We start from the raw sequence: 20,540 nt of genomic DNA on the forward strand, positions 1-20,540 counted from the left end.
GTACAGATCTGACACTGGGTAACCAACCAAAAGAGTGAAAAACTGTCAGTTTTGAACCGAAACTCACGAAGATGGCACTCGGACGGATACGTGCTTTATTAAATATGTGATGTGAATATGTATTATTAGCAAGTTGGTGATATTGTAGATATGCTTTCTATGAAAAATAGATTTTCTGTGCAGAAACAAAGGGGAGGTTTTTCCCTGGATTGTAAATTGCTGCATCACTATGACACTAGGTTTCCTTCTCAAATCAGGAGAGGGAGAATACTCTGACCAATCGGATTCCTAGAGGGTGGGCTTAGTATAATCAGCCTATCCACCCCTTTGGGAAATATATAAATAGGGACTGTTTTGGGACCTAGAAGACACACACATTCACCCATCAACTGATTTACTGGCGAAGCGTGCTGCAGCAGAACCCAGATCCAAGTCTCCAGAACTCTGAAAGCAGAAGGCCCAATTCCAAAGCTGAACCCTGCTCAGCTTGGCCTTTAAAATCTTGCAAACTAATTTTACCCCAGACTTCCAAGGGGCACATCAAAAATTTAACAGCCTGGCTGTGCTGTTTTCTGTTTCTCGCCAAGAACTCTTCCCAGAACCCAGAGATCCAAACCAGTAGAGCAGAGCTGAAACCAAATAGCTGTAAACTCCAGAACCAACCTGTCGGATCCAGTCCAGAGTGCTGTGCAGAGACCAGAGTGCCGTGCTGAGTGCAGAACCGGGTGCCTGAATCCTGTCTGGTGGGCTAGCTGAATTCCAGTCCAAAGCCTTTGACCAGATCCTGACGGGCCTATTCCAAAACCATAGTTGTGAGTATTTAGCATAGAATTGTCCATAGCCAATCTCTTATCCTTAAGTAATCCTATCCAACCCATTCTATCACATCCAAAACTGCATTGTGGAAACTCTTGTCTGTTCTGAATCTTTCCCTCATCCATATAGTCCTTTGTTAATTGATAATATCATCTTTGCGCTAATATATTTGCTGAAGAAAGACAAGTGTCTCGGCGGGCAAAAGTCAGAGCAGAGGCACCCTGTTCTGGTGGCTGTACCCTTGGGTATCTTGCATCTTCATAGCCTCCTTAGTGCCAAGAAAATTATTGTTTGTAATATTCAAAAGCGCATCTTTCATTGAAAATCTTGACTCTTTTTGAGAAAAATCGACCTCTACTAAAACCTTCATAACTTCTGAACCGTACATGCTAGAAACGCATTCCAACTCTTTGTAGTTTTTCTGTAATCACGTTTCTCGCGCTCTGAAAAGTTTGCCGCAAATTTGCATTTAGCTCAATGTCATCACATGTAAAATAGCTATTTCTTGCACTCCACCTCTGAATTCAGTTTCCTATCTGCTAGTTATCCAACCATCATTGCTAGTGTTTACCTGAAGCTAGCCAAAGCGGCTCCCACTAGTTTTGAATACAATTTAGAGAATTAAATAAATTTTTAGTGTTTTTCCCATTTATTCAAAACCACATTCAAAAGCATTTGACCGGTTTTGAAATCATTCCTGTTTCTCTATAAACTTGCTGGCGGAAATGGGATTGAAACTGCATTTGTAGAGTGTTTATTCCTGAAACCTGTTTTCTCTCCTTCCATCTCTATATTGCATATTAGGGGGGATTGAGAAATATCAGGGGGAAAGAGTGATTACATTGCATTTGATTGAATTCATATGAAGTTTTATTTTTGTGCTGCATTAATTTCCTATCATTGCATTTCATTGAACCCACACAAAGTTTTATTCTATGCTACATTATTCTTCTCATCCATACTCCTACTGATTAAAGAGATTGTTGATTGTAATATCACCCATTGGTGATCATTGTATCAATATTAATAGTGTGATATATATCGTGTTTAAATCCATCAAATAATTCTTTTAACTTTGCAAAACAACCTACTTCTTGGTTCAGTGAGACCGGGGAGGATTCAAAGAGAGGGGCGTGATATAAGGGTACATCATTCAGAAATAAAAGAACTTTAGACATAAAAATATATAATTAAGGGTTCCAGCTGAGCATCTCACTCTAGGAATTGACTTAGGTGGAGTGCTGGGTTGAAACCACTTACATGTCCGTGCAATACAGATGGCCCGGCCTGATGTATCGATATGAACCACTGTGGATTCCATGAGGTCATGCGCCACCAGCTTGGCTTCAGCTAGCCCCACCTTAAAGTGTGATTGGCTCTGGGTGGGGATTTACAGGAGGAAGTCCACAATTTCCCGCCATAATCTTTGGATGGCGGCAGCAAGCATGGCATCTGCGTTGGACTGACGAAGATGCAAGGATGGGTTGGAATAGAGTTTCTTGCAGTACGCCTCCAAGATCTTCTCCTCCTTGCCTAGCAGCACCGCAAAGGAGGAGGCTGAGGACGACTGAGGGTTGTAGTATAGTGTTGCCACAGCGATCACCGAGGATTGTGACTGAGGATGGGCCGAGAGCAAGAGTGTATCCCCCTCCATCTGCCTGTACTTGGCGTCCAGGCGTTGATTGACCGGCTGGGCCGAATGGTGTTTGAGCCAGCCCTTCTTGGCCAGGGAGACTACATCAGTCTGCATAGGAATCCCCGATTTGGCAGAGGGGCGTCACCTGAGGACTTCAGCCAGAACCCCCTCTGCCGGCTGCTCGACCTCGGGTTGGGGGAGGCCCAGGTATTCCACCAGACGAGCAAGACTTTCGTGGAAGGCCCTGGATGAGGATGGCATGTCTGGATTCTCCTCCTCATCCATATCCTGCGGATCTGGAGGATCCTGTGGAGGAGGAGGAGGAGTAGTTGGCGCTGGAGGCTGGGGTACAGATCCCATGGCCGGAGGCTGAGGAGGCGGCGGAGGCTGCGGTGGAGTACCCTGTGGAATCGGCTGGGTAGCCGGAGGAGGTGGCTGCGCCGAGGCCTGGTGCTTCAGCGGAGGCATCTGTGGTGCCTCTAACATTGCGGGGAGGACTTCCCTGATGGCGTCTTTGATGATAACCCCCATCTGAGGTAACTTCATGAGGCCGAGGAACATCTCGAAGAGCACCTCCTCACTGGCCAAACAGGTGGCAGGCGGTGATGACGGGGTAGCAGGGAGCTGCTGGAGCCACAGCATACCCTGTCCATATGGATGCAAAGGAAAGCTGCCTTGCGCAAATGAGGGATAGACTGTACCTGGTTGAGACCAGTCCCACCTTGACACTCGTTCTTCGCCGAATTCATGGAATGGCGTCGGACGGGTGCCTCTTTCTGGCATGGCAGCCATTTTGTCAAGTTGCCTGCCACGTGCCTGTGACGTGGTGCTCGGCCCGCTGGGCCTGGCCTCGTCCAAGACTCCTGCGTGTGGATCACGAGACCTACCCTACTCCTCGGGCCTAGGCCTGGTAGGTGTGACACCCTCGACCCTGAGGTCGGTAGAGCTGTGTTTAGGCGCCCCTCTGATGTATTGCTGGTAGTAGGACGTAGCCCCTCGGACATATTGCCAGTATTAGGGCGTAGCCCCTCGGCCATGGTGCTGGTAAAAGGGCGGAGCCCCTCAGGTGTAGACCCAGTAAAATAACCTTCCAGTCCCTCAACACTGCGCCCGGGAGGATCCGAGGATCCCTCGACCCGAAGGCCGGTAGCTGAAGCAGCCTCAGTGCACGTGCCGGTAGAAGGACCCGACTGGGAAGGAATCTCCCTTGCGGGGTGTGCTGGAAAATATCGGCCCTACCTTGGGCAGGGTTCGATGCTTCACGAAGTTCTTGAGATCCTCTGGAGGCGACCTCTGGAAGAGCTCCCTCCACCTGGCTAGACTGTTCTTCAGTGCCTTCGAAGACAGCGAACACGATTGCCAACCGTGGTCTGGGCCAAGACAACGTAGGCAGAGGACATGGTGGTCTGAAGTTGGGAAGAGCCTGTTGCAGGATGGACACCTGCTGAACCCTGTAGAAGTCAACATGCGCCGCGGAGGAGCGTGACGCCTGAGGACCGAGTACCTAAATGGTAGATAAGACAAAAAAGACAAAGAAGAAGTATCCGTGCGTGGAATTCCATGGCCAAAGCCAAACCCAGGAGCGCTGGTGAATTCGGTCCGTTCCCGTTGACGCGAAAAAGGGGACTGAGGTGTGGCAATAGAGGGCGGAGTCAGGGCAGCGCATGCTCCCTGGACCGCAAACCCACGCGCCTCTAAATTTGAAGGGGCAGAAGATTTTTTCTAATGAAAAAGGTTCCGTCTCCCGTCCCTTGGAAGGGACGCCCATACCGTATGGATGAAAGGGGACGGGACGTAAGAGTATGACTGTACCAACTAAACTGTTGATTGGTGTATGTTAAATGTATTGCAAAATAAACAGAAAATACATTTTTAAAAAATGAAAAAAATGTCAATTTCTCAGCCATGGCAATTTAACCGATTAACTGCCAAGTTTCCGATTCCCAAGCAGTACCATCAGACTCACTGCAGCTTCAGCTTTGAGGCCAACCTACCCAGAGGGAATCTTGTTCCTAAAGTCATCAGACTAAACACTCTGTCTCTGAACGTAGAGCCCACATTAAGAGTGACAAAACCCATTTTCCTACCTTGGCTGGCTTTGCCATTAAGGTTAACTAAAGTATGAAGTGAAATTATTTGCCCAATTCTAGTGTGCAAACAATGACAAAATGAAGACTGAATAGAATTTTTATTTGGCTTTTGCAGATGAGCGTAAGGTATTTGTGATTTTGAGTTCCGCCAAGATGAGGGGGTAGCAGTTCAGCCAGTCAAGTGGCACAGCGAGTATAGCGCTGCTCTAACATCCTTGCAGAGCTTGCTAACGCAGGTTCGAATCCCAGCAGGGCCAAACTCAGCCTTTCATCCTTCCGAGGTCGATAAATGAGCAACACACACCGTGGGTAATAATAAGCAGCGCTCAGATACGTGAGGGTTCGTAGCGCTATATAAATGCAAAATTATTATTATTATTTATTAAGATTGCATAGAAAAAGTGTGACTCGTTAGAAAGACCTTTGGAAAATGTTCCAAAAAGTGAAACAAGTTGCACATCAAACTACCAATGTCCCAACACCTAGAAAGAGATGGCTAAACCAAGGCCAGCCCATCAGAAAATATAATCTCCCTGCTGTGGTACACACTCCTATTAAATCATGCTTATCATTTCACTACAACAGCCAAGGAAAACGTTCTAAGATTGCAACAGCAGAAGTGCTGAAAATTTTGTACCTTGAAAGTTAAGATCTGAGGGTGGTAAGCCAAGGCAGAACCTAACACGTTATTACACGCATAGGAGAAAATGTGCACCTGCGTGGAGGCTACCCATGAGGAAAGAACACAAACAGAAATAGAATTTATAGAAAAAACGTTCAAGTTCACCTTCAGAACACAATACAGGAACCAACGCCACAAAAAGGACACTGTGTACTACTGCAAAGACTATTCCTTTTCTGACATCGCCACCTGCTCATTGTCTATTATCTTGTTGCGTCACTTGCCTACCATCAACGACACGCTCATTGCATTACCTTGTGCTCTTCTTCTCTCATCACCTGCTCGATGAGCTCAGATTTCACGGGAGGCTTGGAAAATTGGCCTGATAACAAACCATGGCCCAACTTAGACCTGAGAAAAAATAGAAAACAGAATTCTAGAAAACTACAGCAGATTACAAAATCCAATCCTTAACTGTAAGTATATTCCCTATGCTTTACACAAACATCACAATAATGCTTAATCAACCCCTTCATATTCTGGCAATTTCCCAGCTGAAACAGGGCACTTACATCTGTGTGTTGAAATCTTGTGTTGGGTCCAAAGGAGAGTAGTCAAATATTCTTGGAAGATTTCCCACATACCTGAGAATTAAAGATGAAGAGGCAAAGATATTAAAATGGAGGGCTGTGGATCATGTATCCGTTTTATTCACAATTCTAGAGGTAAGCCAAGAGGTGCTTGCAGGAAGAGTGCTACAATTACCACATTTTCTTGTGCCCCACAACAATACAGACGAAGACAAAAACACATGCAATACATTTGATTAAATTACGATAAGAACATGATTTAAGCTTAACTACAGTAATATTTCAAATGTGATTCAAAGGACAATCTAACTCACATTACACTGGGGCCCAGACACCGGAGTGAAACATGTTTGATGGGGTGGGAAAGGTCTTCTCACAGTGGAAAATCTTTTCAACTTCGTTTCCCTTCCAAAGGTGTGACCCTTATGTACAGCAGATCATCCCAGTTAGGTTTGCGCTATACAAATCCCACACATGTATCATACACACATACATACATGTAAATCACAAAGCTTCCATGCATGGCACTCATTTGTCCGAGACTTTATGGAGAAATTCCAGCAAAGAGGGAAAACACCCCAAATACACAATACAATGATGGTTGGTCCCATTCCACAATTCCCTTTGTATACTATACAATATGATGGGGGGTGCAAAGGGGCTCCAACACGACATCACTATGTAATGTTTTGTCAATCTATTGCTACGCAAAACTATCTTAAAGCATAATAATCCATACATATTGTGTAATTCCTCCAGTGTATCAAGGAATTTGCAAAACTTACTTGAAATGCACATTTCCTGCACTACTGTTTCCCCTTTGAGGTTGATGAGCGTGCATTGGAGCTAACATTTCCAACTCACGCATCAATTGGGCACACCCTACAACAATATATTGTATTCTGAAACGTATTCCTTAATGTGCCTCCACGTGCCTAGAAATTTCCCATTAACTCTGTTGTCACTCCATTACTTAGCCAAATTTACTTCTGATGTTTCTCATCATCATTTACTTCTCAATAGCACATTGTGTTGGTGCTTTAGCCATTAAGGAAGCTGAGAATGTGGGATGGATTTGTCGAAACAAGCTTGCCCTCAGATTTCTATAGCACGCCTCCTCACCCTCATCTGAATTACCTGCCACCTTCTTTTGGTTAAAAACAAGCCACTATAAGGGAACATTAAAAATGGGAAAAGCTAGTAGCAACCTCAGAGGAAAATAAGAGATTGATATCTGTAATGTACAGACTCTTACAGGATGAGGATGAGGAGTTGGCAATGAAGGACAAATGGGGGAAGGTGAGAGGGAAGGCATTTACGGACAGGGAATGGGATAGGGCGCTGAAAAGCTGGTTCACCTCGCACACGTCAGCACAGCACAGAACAGCAATACAAGGTGTTACACCAGTGGCACTGTAACCCAGAGAAGCTCCACCGGTTATACCCCTCATCACCGGCAGAATGTTGGAGGGGATGCAGGGAAGTAGGGACCATGGAACACATCTGGTGGGGTTGCCAACGGCTCAGGCATTTTTGGCAGGAAATGAAAACGAAAGTACTACAGTTATTGGGAATCGACAGAGAATTTACGGAAACGGAGACCCTTCTGGGGATTACATTGCAGGGGAGGCAGGGCACGGGGGAGGATTGGAAAGGCTATGGGCCATTCTAATGCTAGCAGCCAGCAGCCAAACCATGCATAGCCAGACAATGGAAAAAGGCAAAAGTCCCATCTATCATTCAGTGGTACTGTGTCATTTGGGAGGTGGTGGATGTGGAAATGTTGACAGCATTAATAAGAGGCTCTCTTAGAAAGTTCCGCAATGTTTGGTCGCACTTTTTACACTATGCTAGTAAAGACATGACACAATTGTACATCCCGCAGAGGTTGAAGGCACTAGGATTCTTGGAGGTTGGTACAAATGTAGATTAAGTGGTGTTATGACATATTATAATGAAACATTTTGGTGAAGAATGAACAACTAAAGATATGGTTAAACAAAAAAACAAGCCTATGGAGTTTAATGGCCACCACAAAAATAAAATTAAGGGAATTCCTCTCTTTTTGAAAAAAAAAAAAGAATCAGTTTATTCCACGGCAGGTAGTAAATGGGTTTGCACTCCTGTTATGCTCCCAATCATAAAGAAGAAAGCATCCTAGCATCCCAGTGCTAATGGCACCAATACCCATGCTGGCAGACCAAAGTGGCTGACAACAGCCCCCCAACCCGTGGTAAAGGCCCCCAATTTGGTTGAGTTGGTTAACGAAGGCTAGCTCATTACTACCAGATGGCATGTTTGCCTCTGTAGGTGTTATCACCTAATGACATTTACTTCCATCTGGCTCTAGTCCCAGAATTCACTAGAACTGGACATAATAAATCAAAAGCATAGAATTAAACATCAGGACTAGTAAAGGTCAGGTGGAAAATGTGACAAAGTAATATTAGCACCCTATGCAGGTATGTCAATCAACCAGGTTGCTCAGAATTTGGGCTTGGACTGTTAGATTCAATCAGATTGCTCAAAACCCCATCTGAATTTAACGATCCAAGCCCAGATTTTCGAGCAGCAGCGGCACCTGCCAGACATCTTTCCACCTGCTCCTCTCTACCAACCTTCCATGGATTCCAGTCCCCACCCACTCCCAGTAAGCCCCCACTCGCCTAATGTGCCACAACTGTGCCGCACCTCACCATCCTCATGGCCGCCATGGAAATTGAAGATGGGCTATGCATGGCCATGTTAGGTGAGGATTCATTTGTATGAATCAACGGATCACACGCTCATCGTGACCCGCTGGTTCACACAAACGAAATTGCAGTCAGTATCCTGCATTTCAGCCTCAGGGTGCTAATGGCAATAAGCAATAGCTTTGTGAGCTTCACCGGGTTGTAATGCCCCGGGGGCCCAAGCCATAGGCCCGAGCAAATGCTATAGTGACAAAGATATGGTGTATATCAGTGAAAGTACATATATCCAATCTATTAGATTTTGTTTTCAATATCATTTTCTATATATTGTGTTTAGAGGCAATGTAACTTAACCGGGTCCTCTATAGAGCGACGCCGGCGTGTGGGTGGCTTTTTGGCACTGTTCAAGAGAGGCCAGGGTTATAGTTACTGAGGAGAGACACAGAGGCAATATGTGAAACATGAGGTGGCGGTGTGTGCATACCAGAAGCACAAAGTCTCAGTGTGCTTAGTACATTTCAAGTTGAGTTGGATTAGGATATAAAGCTTATTGCTGCCAGAGAAGAGCCTATGGTTTTGCCATCTTGCTAACAGGATTCACTCTGCAAGCGTTAACGTGTGTGTGAGTGGAGGGCTGTACTGTGGTGGCTAGGAGGACTAGATGTAAATGTTACTAGTGCTAGTTTAGAGGGATGGGACTGTTGAAGCATCTGGGCATTTAATGTGTATTTTCTTGGCCTGTGTGTGTAATGTAAGATGGAAGATGCAGGGGTTAGTTGGGAGAGGCAGCCAGTACCCGATCTGTGCTTATTTGCTAACATGTATCATTTTCAAATAAGCTGCATCGAAAAGGTTGTCTCTCACGTATTTGTCGCAATCTCAGATCACTTAAAGTAATCTGGGCTATGTGTTTGTGCTGCTTCAGACTAAGCGCCAGTCTATCTAAATTCATGGCTATGCTGTACAATTGCTGAATTTACGTTTTAGGTCGCCTCTTGTATAAGACATCAACGATCCGTCTAGATCCACACAATGCTTTGAATGAAGTAGTGGAAGAACGTCTCTTAGCTTGCTAAATTAATGTGTTCCTTTGATCACCATACTGAAGAATAATCTCTGTCCAACGAGGAAAAACAGGGATCCTGGTTTGTACCCAATGAGTGGCACAGCATCACTCAGCAGCCTTGGCCAAGCATAGGGAGGGTCCTGCACATTTCAGGGCCCATCACTAGTGCCTCTATTTTAGATCCTTTGCTATAAAGGGAGCCACATATTCTGTGTTGTTGTCCCATGCCCTAGTTCCATTCATTCATCGATCCATCTTCAGGGTTAGGGCTTCAATGTTCCTAATCAAAACACTTCCTTTACGTGGATGCTATGGGGCAATGAGAACAAGCATCTATTAGGGAATTTGAATGAACATAAATATGTCTAGGGTGTTAGGTAAGTAGCAAAACCAACTAACCTCTTCAGTAATGTAGTGGGAGCCACATGACGAACCTGATAGAACAGGGAGATGGAAAAGTGAATTGTCAATACTAACACGAACAAGACAGTGTTACATTCGTGTATAAGTTCAACTCATCTACTCACCCAGTCTTCCGGCAAATTTCCTGATAGACTGGGTAACAGCAGAATGCTATCAGGTACAGCCCTAGGAAAGGCAAAATCACTTGTTTGTACTGAGCGCATGTATAGCTATTAGAATCTGAATCCGCTAGGCCAGCCCATCACCAAAAGGATTAGGACCCAGGTACAGAGTTAATTCAAAAATTAATCATTCATATTAAATGATTATCAATTAGAATAATAGTTCCAAATTGAGCGTGACAGGCATGTGTGAATGAATCTAGCTAGAGTCTCTCATATCTCGTTCTACGTGATATAATCATTGCTTCAAACTGGATCGAAAATGTAACAAAGTAGTGACTGCCAGATAGTACCGACGTGATGGTACTGAAGTGCTAAAAGCACGTCAATCCTACCTGATTTCTAGAACACACAGCACGACCTGGCCACAACGAGAAGCGCGGTCTGTGTGAGCCGTGTGTTATACGTTACCCTGGCAAACCAGCGTATGCGCGCCAGATGTCAGCATAACGGCCATCTTGGTGGGGGAACGACGCTACGGGTCGTTCCCCAGACAACAGGGGGCGGTTCCTGAATTCATCTTTCCTCCAACATACGACTGCATGTAACACAGTCTACTGCGGACCAATAATTAAACGTCGACAATGCATGTCATGATGTCTGGATCAGTGTAATACAAGCCAAAAGGTAATTAAAATCAAATTGGCATAATCCACACATACCTTGGCGGGACTACGGAGGCAATTTAGCCTCCGATCCTTCGAATTTAACAACTGCTTAAAAGGGCAAATAAATAGAGCCTGAGGGCTGACGATAGTTCGGCTGAAATACAGCCGAGGGCGCGTCTGGGGGCACAACCACGGTTCAAAAGAATCCGCGTGGTGCCCCCATGATGCGTCTGCTACATAAGTATTGTAGATAGTCCGAGGCACATAGCCCCTGTGTCCAATCAAGTATGATTGGCTGGTCCATTAATGCTCACTACCCCTAATATATTATTATAAATAAACTGTTGTTTAAAGCCGTATAGACTTAATGTCGAAATGGACAACTAAATGTCCTAAAGTGCATTCAAAATTCCGAAAATGCTCAAATGCCCAAATCAAGTCATTACATTTTGAAAAATAATAGTTACATTTTGAAAAATAGTGATAGGTTAATACATTCACTCCTCATTGACCCCTAACTGGGCCTAACAAAGTGTTTTACTGTGTTGAATTAAATACATTTACAATGAATTCACAAAAGCAAAGCTCCAACAAAGCAATCTGACATATACATCGTAAAACATACCAGGACCAGAGTACCTCCCTCCACATTTGTCACATTTGTATAATGTAGTGACACTGGACAATCGACACTTACGAGACCATAGTATCGGAAACATGTTAGGTATACACATTACTAGTGGCTCTCAACATACCTCTTGACCTATTTCAAACATCTCAATGAAAGTATTTATACAAAGCACATCAAATCAAACTCTATGTTCATGCGTCTAGGGCTCAATGAGTCCAAAAGTTCAATCCATAAAATGTCACATTGAAGTAATTTGCGCTGCATGTCCCCACCTCTGCTACCAGGCGTAACCTGCTCTAGAATAACACATTTCAATTGTGCAATAGTGTGTCGTGCTTCACCAAAGTGTACTGCTACAGGAGATTTCTGACTCTTGGTGCGAATACTGGACTTATGCTCTGTCCAGCGCGTTTTTACTTTCCTGGTGGTCATCCCTACGTAATAAAAGCTGCAGGGGCATTTTAGTGCATATATCACATTCTGTGCATCACAAGTGCAGGAGTGCTTTAACATGATTGGTTTTCCAGAGTGGGGATGAGTTATGATGTTGCCTTTAATGATGTTCCCGCAATGCTGGCAATTATGGCATGGGATAGTTCCCTTGAATTGGTTCAATGTTTGAGGGTATGGTACCTCAGCTTTAACCAAACTCTTACGGAGGGACCTGCTGTTTCTATAGGCAAATGTAGGAGGATTCTGAAATCGTTGTTGTAATTGTGGGTCCATTCCCAGCATTGGCCAATGCTTTTGTATTATTTTCTTAATCTTCATACTTTGAATAGAATAAGTAGTCACATACACTAGCGGTTCTCCAGACTTAGTTGGTTTTGGCACAAGTAGTGTCTCTCGATTGATTTCTCTAACTTTCCCTGCCACGTCAGTGATTATCGCCGGATTATAGCCTCTTGACGTAATCTTGGTTTCCAGTAGAGAGGATTGCCGTTCATATTCAGTACTGTCTGAAATATTACTTCTATAACGGAAAAACTGGCTAAGAGGTACACTGTCCACAGTTCTCTTAGGATGAAAACTGGTGGCTAGTAATCGACTGTTCCGATCGGTCTGTTTAGTGTAGATTCTGGTCTCAAGTGAAGTCTCACCAACATAAACCTCCACATCCAGAAAATGAATACTGGTGCTGCTTGTTTCAGTTGTGAATTTAATCTGAGGGTGCATCCCGTTCATCATTTTGTAGAATTCCTGTAGTTCATCTTGGAGTCCTGTCCATATCCCAAAGATGTCGTCAATGTATCTGACATATAGCGAGAGATGTCTCATCCATCTAGGTGACGACAAAATGTGTTCATACTCCAAGTAATACATATATGCATTTGCATAGCATGGTGCCATAGCGGCTCCCATGCTAGTACCTGATATTTGTAGAAAAAAGCGATCCTGAAACTTAAAAAATTATTCATAAGAACTACTTTAAGTAGGGTGAGGACAAAAAGTCTATCACCTTGGCAATTTTCAGATCTTAATAGCAGCCATTCGATTGCTTCTAGGCTATAATCCGGCAATGATCACTGATGTGGCAGGGACAGTTAGAGAAATCAAACGAGAGACACTACTTGTACCAAAACCAACTAAATCTGGAGAACTGCTAGTGTATGTGACTACTTATTCTATCCAAAGTATGAAGATTAAGAGAATAATACAAAAGCATTGGCCAATGCTGGGAATGGACCCACAAATACAACAACTATTTCAGAATCTTCCTACATTTGCCTATAGAAACAGCAGGTCCCTATGTAAGAGTTTGGTTAAAGCTGAGGTACCATCCCCTCAAACATTGAACCAATTCAAGGGAACTATCCCATGCCATAATTGCCAGCATTGCGGGAACATCATTAAAGGCAACAGCATAACTCATCCCCACTCTGGAAAACCAATCATGTTAAAGCACTCCTGCACTTGTGATGCATTGAATGTGATGTATGCACTAAAATGCCCCTGCAGCTTTTATTACGTAGGGATGACCACCAGAAAAGTGAAAACGCGCTGGACATAGCATAAGTCCAGTATTCACACCAAGAGTCAGAAATCTCCTGTAGCAGTACACTTTGGTGAAGCACGACACACTATTGCACAATTGAAATGTGTTATTCTACAGCAGGTTACGCCTGGTAGCAGAGGTGGGGACATGCAGCACAAATTTCTTCAACGTGAAATTTTATGGATTGAACTTTTGGGCTCATTGTGCCCTAGAGGCATGAACACAGAGTTTGATTTGATGTGCTTTGTATAAATACTTTCATTGAGATGTTTGAAATAGGTCAAGAGGTATGTTGAGAGCCACTAGTAATGTGTATACCTAACATGTTTCCGATACTATGGTCTATGGTCTCGTACGTGTCGATTGTCCAGTGTCACTACATTATACAAATGTGACAAATGTGGAGGGAGGTACTCTGGTCCTGATATGTCTTACGGTATATGTCAGATTGCTTTGTTGGAGCTTTGCTTTTGTGGAATCATTATAAATGTATTTAATTCAACACGGTAAAACACATTGTTAGACCCAGTAGGGGGTCAATGAGGAGTGAATGTTTTAACCTATGACTATTTTTCAAAATGTAATGACTTGATTTGGGCATTTGAGCATTTTTGGGATTTTGAATGCACTTTAGGACATTTAGTTGTCCATTACGACAATAAGTCTATACAGCTTTAAACAACAGTTTATTTATAATAATATATTAGGGGTAGTGAGCATTAATGGACCAGCCAATCATACTTGATTGGACACGGGGGCTATGCCCCTGGGACTATCAACAATACTTATGTAGCAGACGCGTCATGGGGGCACCACGCAGATTCTTTTGAACCGTGGTTGTGCCCTCAGACGCGCCCTCAGCTGAATTTCAGCCAAACTATCGTCAGCCCTCAGGCTCTATTTATTTGCCCTTTCAAGCAGTTGTTTACTTCGAGGGATCTGAGGCTAAATTGCCTCCGTAGTCCCGTCAAGGTATGTGAAGATTAGGCCAATTTGACTTTAATTACCTTTTGGCTTGTATTACACTGATCCGGACATCATGACATGGATTGTCTACGTTTAATTATTGGTCCACAGTAGACTGTTACATGCAGTCGTATTTTGGAGGAAAGATGAATTCAGGAACCGCCCCCTGTTGTCTGGGGAACGACACGTAGCGTCGTTCCCCCACCAAGATGTACATTATCCTGACACCTGGCGCGCATGCACGGGGTTGCCAGGGTAACGTATAACACACGGCTCACACAGACTATGCTTCTCGTTGCAGTCAGGTCGTGCTGTGTGTTCTAGAAATCAGGTAGGATTGACGTGCTTTTAGCACGTCGGTACCATCACGTCGGTACTATCTGGCAGTCACTACTTTGTTACATTTTTGATCCAGTTTGAAGCAATGATTATATCACGTAGAACGAGATATGAGAGACTCTAGCTAGATGCATTCGGTCTTGCTAAACTCATGCCTGTCACGCTCAATTTGGAACTACTATTCTAATTGAATATCATTTAATATGAATGATTAATTTTTGAGTTAACTCTGTACCTGGGTCCTTATCCTTTTGGTGATGGACTGTCCCAGCGGATTCTAATAGCTATACTTGCGCTCAGTAAAAACAAGTGATTTTGCCTTTCCCAGGGCTGTACCTGATCGCATTCTGCTGTTACCCAGTCCATCAGGAAATTCGCCGGAAGACTGGATGAGTAGATCAGTCGAATTTATACAAGAATTTAACACTGTCCTGTCCGTGTTAGTATTGACAATTCACTGTTCCATCACCCTGTATTATCTGGCCCGTCACGTGGATCCCACTACATTACTGAAGAGGTTAGTTGGTTTTACTACTTACCTAGACGTATTTATGTTCATTCAAATTCCCTAATAGATGCTTGTTCTCATTGCCCCTAGGATCCACATAAAGGAAGTGTTTTGATTAGGAACATTGAAGCCCTAACCCTGAAGATGGATCGATGATCCGAAACGCGTTGGTTACTTTTTTGACACCTAGAAGGGGCTTGCTTTTGGATATATGAGTTACCCCAAGAGACTGATTATGTGAAATTGCAGGAACACTCAAGTCTGTTAACACTTTGGCCCTCATTCCGAGGTTGGTGGTAGTCATGGCGCTATTTGCGCCATGACTACCACCAATCATTGGCGAAATGGGGACTTACTGGTCCAGTCCGACATTGGCGGGACCGGTAAGTCCCCATTCCCCAAACCATTCCCCATTCCCATTTGAGCCCCCATAGGGCTCAATGGAAATGTGGAGGGAGCAAATAACGGGCCGGCGTATGCCAAGTCCGTTATTTGCGCCCAGGTCCCTTAGCGGGTCCCGTCCTTAACACCTGGTCAGACCAGGCGTTAAGGAAGGGACCCGCTAAGGGACCTTGTAGTAGGGCGGTAAGGGATTACCAGCACCGGTCTCCTTACCGGTGCCCGGTATCCCTTACCGCCCCACTCAGAATGAGAGCCTTTGTCTGGAATCTGGAAATTTTTTGTTTACTCTTTATGTTCTATACCCGACCGAGGGAGTAGGGAGGTTTTGATATACCTTCACAACATGCATACAAAGAACTCTATTGTTGCTATTAATACCATTTGAAATTACGTTTGATCTGCTATAAAAAATTATTTTTGTATGTGTTTTACCTTTGGGGATTGAATCTCGGATAATCAGTAAAGTGATTACACTGAACTAAAGGTAAAGAAATAATAAGTTGATATGCCATCTATTTAGGCAATGATACATTTGTGAAATATTGAACTGTTTGTGGGACATTGATTCCCTTTGGAGTGCATTTGGGCTCACTGTGTAGCAATACATGGTTCTGGTTTCATGGCTTGCAGACAGCACCAGAAACTCAATTTCCCAGCTTCCCCTACCGCACATGGCATACAGCACACACCATGTAGGACACGTTTACCTCTTCAGGATGCCAGAAAGTGCTTCAGAGTTTCTCTGATCTAGGACACCACAGGGAACAGTGCACTGCTCCTCAACACTAATCGCGAGTAGCATTCTTTGCATGTTGTTTATTCGTGTTTGCTGTCCTGTTACCGACCTCCGATTTCCATTGCTGGACCTCCTCTTTGCTACAGCCCCTGAAGATTTGGCTGCTATTGGAAATGGGTGCTCTTGTTGTAAAAATTTTCGCTTTTTTTTCCTGCATTACCTTTTGGATCTGTCCTCTTTGCGACTGCTGTATGGATTAGGAACATTGGGATATGGAATTTGGCTTTGTTTACCCGGATTGCTTTAGGAATTTGCCATTATATCAATGTTTGTTTATAGTAGTGACCTTGCATGGATGTTCTCCTCCTTGGATCCATGGCATTGGATGTGGAACTGATTTGCATTATTATTTACCCTTGGAACACCTTCCTACTGGTAGTTTTCCTAGCTTTGGCTTCCATTGATGCCCTAGGGAATACTCCAGGTATGTTCAAGTTTCCATAAATGTGCATGGGCTAGCATGTGGGTGTGATCTGTACTAAACTATTGTTCTAGCACAAGTCCTTTGAACCCTGCCATCTGTCCTATCATTATGTCTTGAACCTTGTCAGAAACCTTGAGATTTCATTGGGATGAGTGTCCTCTATAAATGAACAAATAGGAAAAAGAAAGACTACCACTATGGATAGTCCTTCTGGAAGGTTGGTTGTTCTAATTGTAATTTTGGTGTTCAACAGTTGAGGTTGACTATGGCTGAATGTGTCTTATCTCTGAATAATAGGAATCCAGGCTTCTGATTTGAAGGTGCCATGGATCACACAAGGATGTTTTGCAGCAGTGACCTTTGAGAGAGTTCCTTAGACTCACACCATCTGGTAGGTAAATGGTAGAACAGTGTCAGAATCAAGGGGCTTATGGGAAGTGTCACCACGCTAGTGCCCATATGTGTAAGTGCCACCTTTGAGGTTCTGTGGCAGGGTTTGCATATCCTAAAGCTATAGATGTTTGTTGTTCATACATGCCAGTGCAGAGATCACCTTGTACTGTGGTTTTCATACCAACACAGAAAACTTAGTTGGTATCACTCAAAAAGCAGCTGTTTTTTTGCTTTGCAACACGTATTCTTCTGCACAGGAACCGGTACTTCTATGCTCCTGGTACCTCACTTCACCCTTACCTCGAAGAACCTAAACTGAGTGCACAGACAGTCTATCTGGCACATTAACAGATTAATATCTTAGCATTAATTATAAAAAGAAGTGTCCGGTCAAAGGGTCGAATACATTGTTTCCAAATACAATAGTTTCGAAACAAAAAGACAGAAGAAAAAAAAAGTTGAATGACTTTTAAAAAAATATTTTTTGTTTTACTATTGTATACGAAAAAAAGGGTTTTTACACTAAAAACGAGGGTTTGGGGTGGCCCAAAAAATAAATAAATAAACGTATATTCGACTTTTTTTCGGTCCTTTTGGTTCGAAACTATTGCATTCGAAACAATTGCATTCGACCCTTTCACCTACAACCATAAAAAGACATGTCATTCATTCCGTTCTGAGGGACAAGAACCCAAGGTCTTTTTAATGTGATAAAAGAATGTGGCTCTGTAAAGAAACCAAGAATGCCAAGAAATTCAGAGATTAACCCAGAATTGATACATACGTGAACTAATCCAGACACTAGCTTTAGTCTAGAAACTATGGGCCTCATTACACGTTAAAAACGGCATTTACCGGCATGGCGCTATTAGCTTTTCTGCCCTCGCAAGAGGCCGCTAATTGCGTACCATTACGAGTACGCGGACACGAGCAAAGCGCCATGCCGGTAATGACCCTACCGCCATGCCGTAAAAGTCCCCAAAAAGTCCCTTATCGACTTCGACTAAAGTGCTGATAGCACCTCCGCCCTCACGCTACATGCAAATTGCGGTCACCGCCATTAGCGGTCACCGCTATTAGCGGACACCGTTAAAATGCGGAACCGGAAATGGCGTCATCGCACAGGAACGGGAAAGAGCACGGCGGCCATCTTTAAAAACACAATCCATTGCCATCCTCTGCATCCAGGACCTCTTTCCAGGAAACTCGAACACAAATTCATCCCGGATAGCCCGAAGATGCCCAAGGCCGACAAAAAAGCTGCTGATCGCCAGCGAAAAGAAAAATTCAGCAATGAGGAGCTGATCATGCTCACTGAGACACTTGCGGCAAATGGCAATGTAGTCTTCAGCAATGACATGCGGCGGGAGACCCTCCTCAAGAAAAAGGCCATCTGGGCAGAGGTTGCCCACAAAGTCAGGGCGTTGGGCACCACCACCCGCACAGTCAAGGACTGCCGTAAGAGGTGGGACGACCTCCCGGTCCGTGTCTGAAACATACAGTCAGTGAATCGCAAGCTGGCAATGGGCACAGGAGGTGGCACCGATTCCCCTCTGAAACTCCGGGAGTGGGAGGAGACCTGTGCCTCCACAATTGGTGTGGAATCGGTAGAGGGTGTTGGAGACATGGAGCATGGTGTGGCCACTTCATCCGATGGAGGTGAGTGTATACATCAAAGAATGCACAGTGAAGGGTGAGGGCTCCCCCAAATATGTGTCCATATTCAGGCAATGGATCCAGCCACAAACATACATGCATTCATCACCACATACACGTGCAACACAGACCCATTTCAGGCATGACCCACCCGACATCCCCATTACCGGAATCCAAAATAAAGAGGCCCCAATGCATAGAGCGGCATGACGTAAACATTCTGCATAAGGCACGTTGAACCATAAATGATGATATTCCCTATTTTTGACCCCTACAGGATCACAGACAGACACTGAAGACCCACGCACTGCGACACCTGCTCCCCCAGCAACGAAAAAGCCCAGGAGAGATGAGACAGGGGACACCGCCACCACCTCAAGGGGAACCGGGAGGAGTGTTCAGCAGCAGAGGGCCAAAGGCAGCAAGAGCACCAGTTCTACGCAGCCTGAGGCCACGGCTGCTGCTATGGTTGCACCCACGGCAGTGTGTCCCATTACATGTGAAACCAGCACGGAGGGCACGCACTCTGCTACCACCAGTTCAACTGGTGAGGCAGCAGCCACTGCACCGCTTACGGACGAGGAGGAGGCAATTGACGTTCTGGATCGAAGCCAGACCCCCAGCCCAACACGGTCCATTGAGCCAAGCCCATGGCCATCATCAGGATCAGGTAGCCATGGAGGATCAGCCACCCACACTGTGGAAGGGGCATGGAGCCCTAAGGTGTCCTCACCTGATGCCAGAGGCATGGACCAGGGCGCAGCAGCCACCCCAACAGCTCGTAGCACGCAACATGACCTTGCAACCATCAGCCAGAGGCAGGTAGAAATCACTGCGCTGGTTGGGCAGCATGTGGCCGAGGCAGCCCGTCTGAGGGATGACCGCAGTATGTATGCAAGCCAGACAAGGGAGGGCATGGAGGCCTGCACGAACAGTATTTGCGAGGAAATGGCCCAACTCAGGCAGGCCATGACACGTATTGCGGACGCTATTGAGCGCCAATACCCACCCCCAACACAGGATCAACCGGGCACCTCCTCCTCTGCGAGTTCCCGGCAAACAACCCCCTGCGCCACTCTCTGAGGCGCAACGACATTCCAACCACCCAATGGCGGAGAAGGCACTGAGGATTAGGGCCAGCAAGGACTAGGTGGCACATGTGGAGCAGGACAAGTACACACTATAAGGCTCACATGGGGGTGTTGTGGGGGAAGGGGGGAAAGGGTGTTTTTGGGAGTGTTGTGGGGGAGGGTGGAAAGGGTGTTTTTGGGAGTGTTGTGGGGGGAGGGGGGAAAGGGTGTTTTTGGGAGTGTTGTGGGGGGGGGGAGCAAGGTCATTTGCACAGTTGCGGCCATGCACTTTTTGTTCACATTCTGATCACAATACACTGTTGAGAAGTTGAAACACAGGCTTGGTCTTCATCATTGTGTATGTTTACTTTATTGGGGAGAGGGTCCTTTGTGGGCCTCACCACATGCATCAGGGCAACAATACCCATCTCCATCCATAATAGTTCTCCCTTGTATCTCATAAAATTTGATACATCAGATGCTGACGCACATCGTGTCCCTCCTGGCCATCGCCTCTTGCATGTCGTGGCGGACCATTTCACCCATCCTCATCCCCCCATCAACATCATCCTCATCTGGTGGTTGCAGGTCCATGTCAGGTGGCATAGGCACATTCCGTCTGATGCACATTTTGTGCTGCATTACACATGCCAT

General features: G+C 45.0%; 1 protein-coding gene across 2 annotated transcripts in view; it reads right to left on the minus strand.

The window, feature by feature from the left end:
* The window catches only part of USP13 (ubiquitin specific peptidase 13), a 748,772-nt gene that overhangs the window by 299,025 nt on the left and 429,207 nt on the right, over positions 1 to 20,540 (minus strand). For both annotated transcript variants that reach the window (XM_069618675.1, XM_069618676.1), the window contains exons 9-10: positions 5,737 to 5,808; positions 5,479 to 5,575 (exon numbers count right to left, since the gene is read on the minus strand). In XM_069618675.1, the coding sequence (XP_069474776.1) occupies positions 5,479 to 5,575; positions 5,737 to 5,808 (169 nt within the window). The remainder of the gene's footprint in view (positions 1 to 5,478; positions 5,576 to 5,736; positions 5,809 to 20,540) is intronic.

The sequence above is a fragment of the Ambystoma mexicanum genome, chromosome 10, assembly GCF_040938575.1.
Source record: "Ambystoma mexicanum isolate Mex_15411 chromosome 10, UKY_AmexF1_1, whole genome shotgun sequence".
NCBI classification, from domain to species: Eukaryota; Metazoa; Chordata; class Amphibia; order Caudata; family Ambystomatidae; genus Ambystoma; species Ambystoma mexicanum.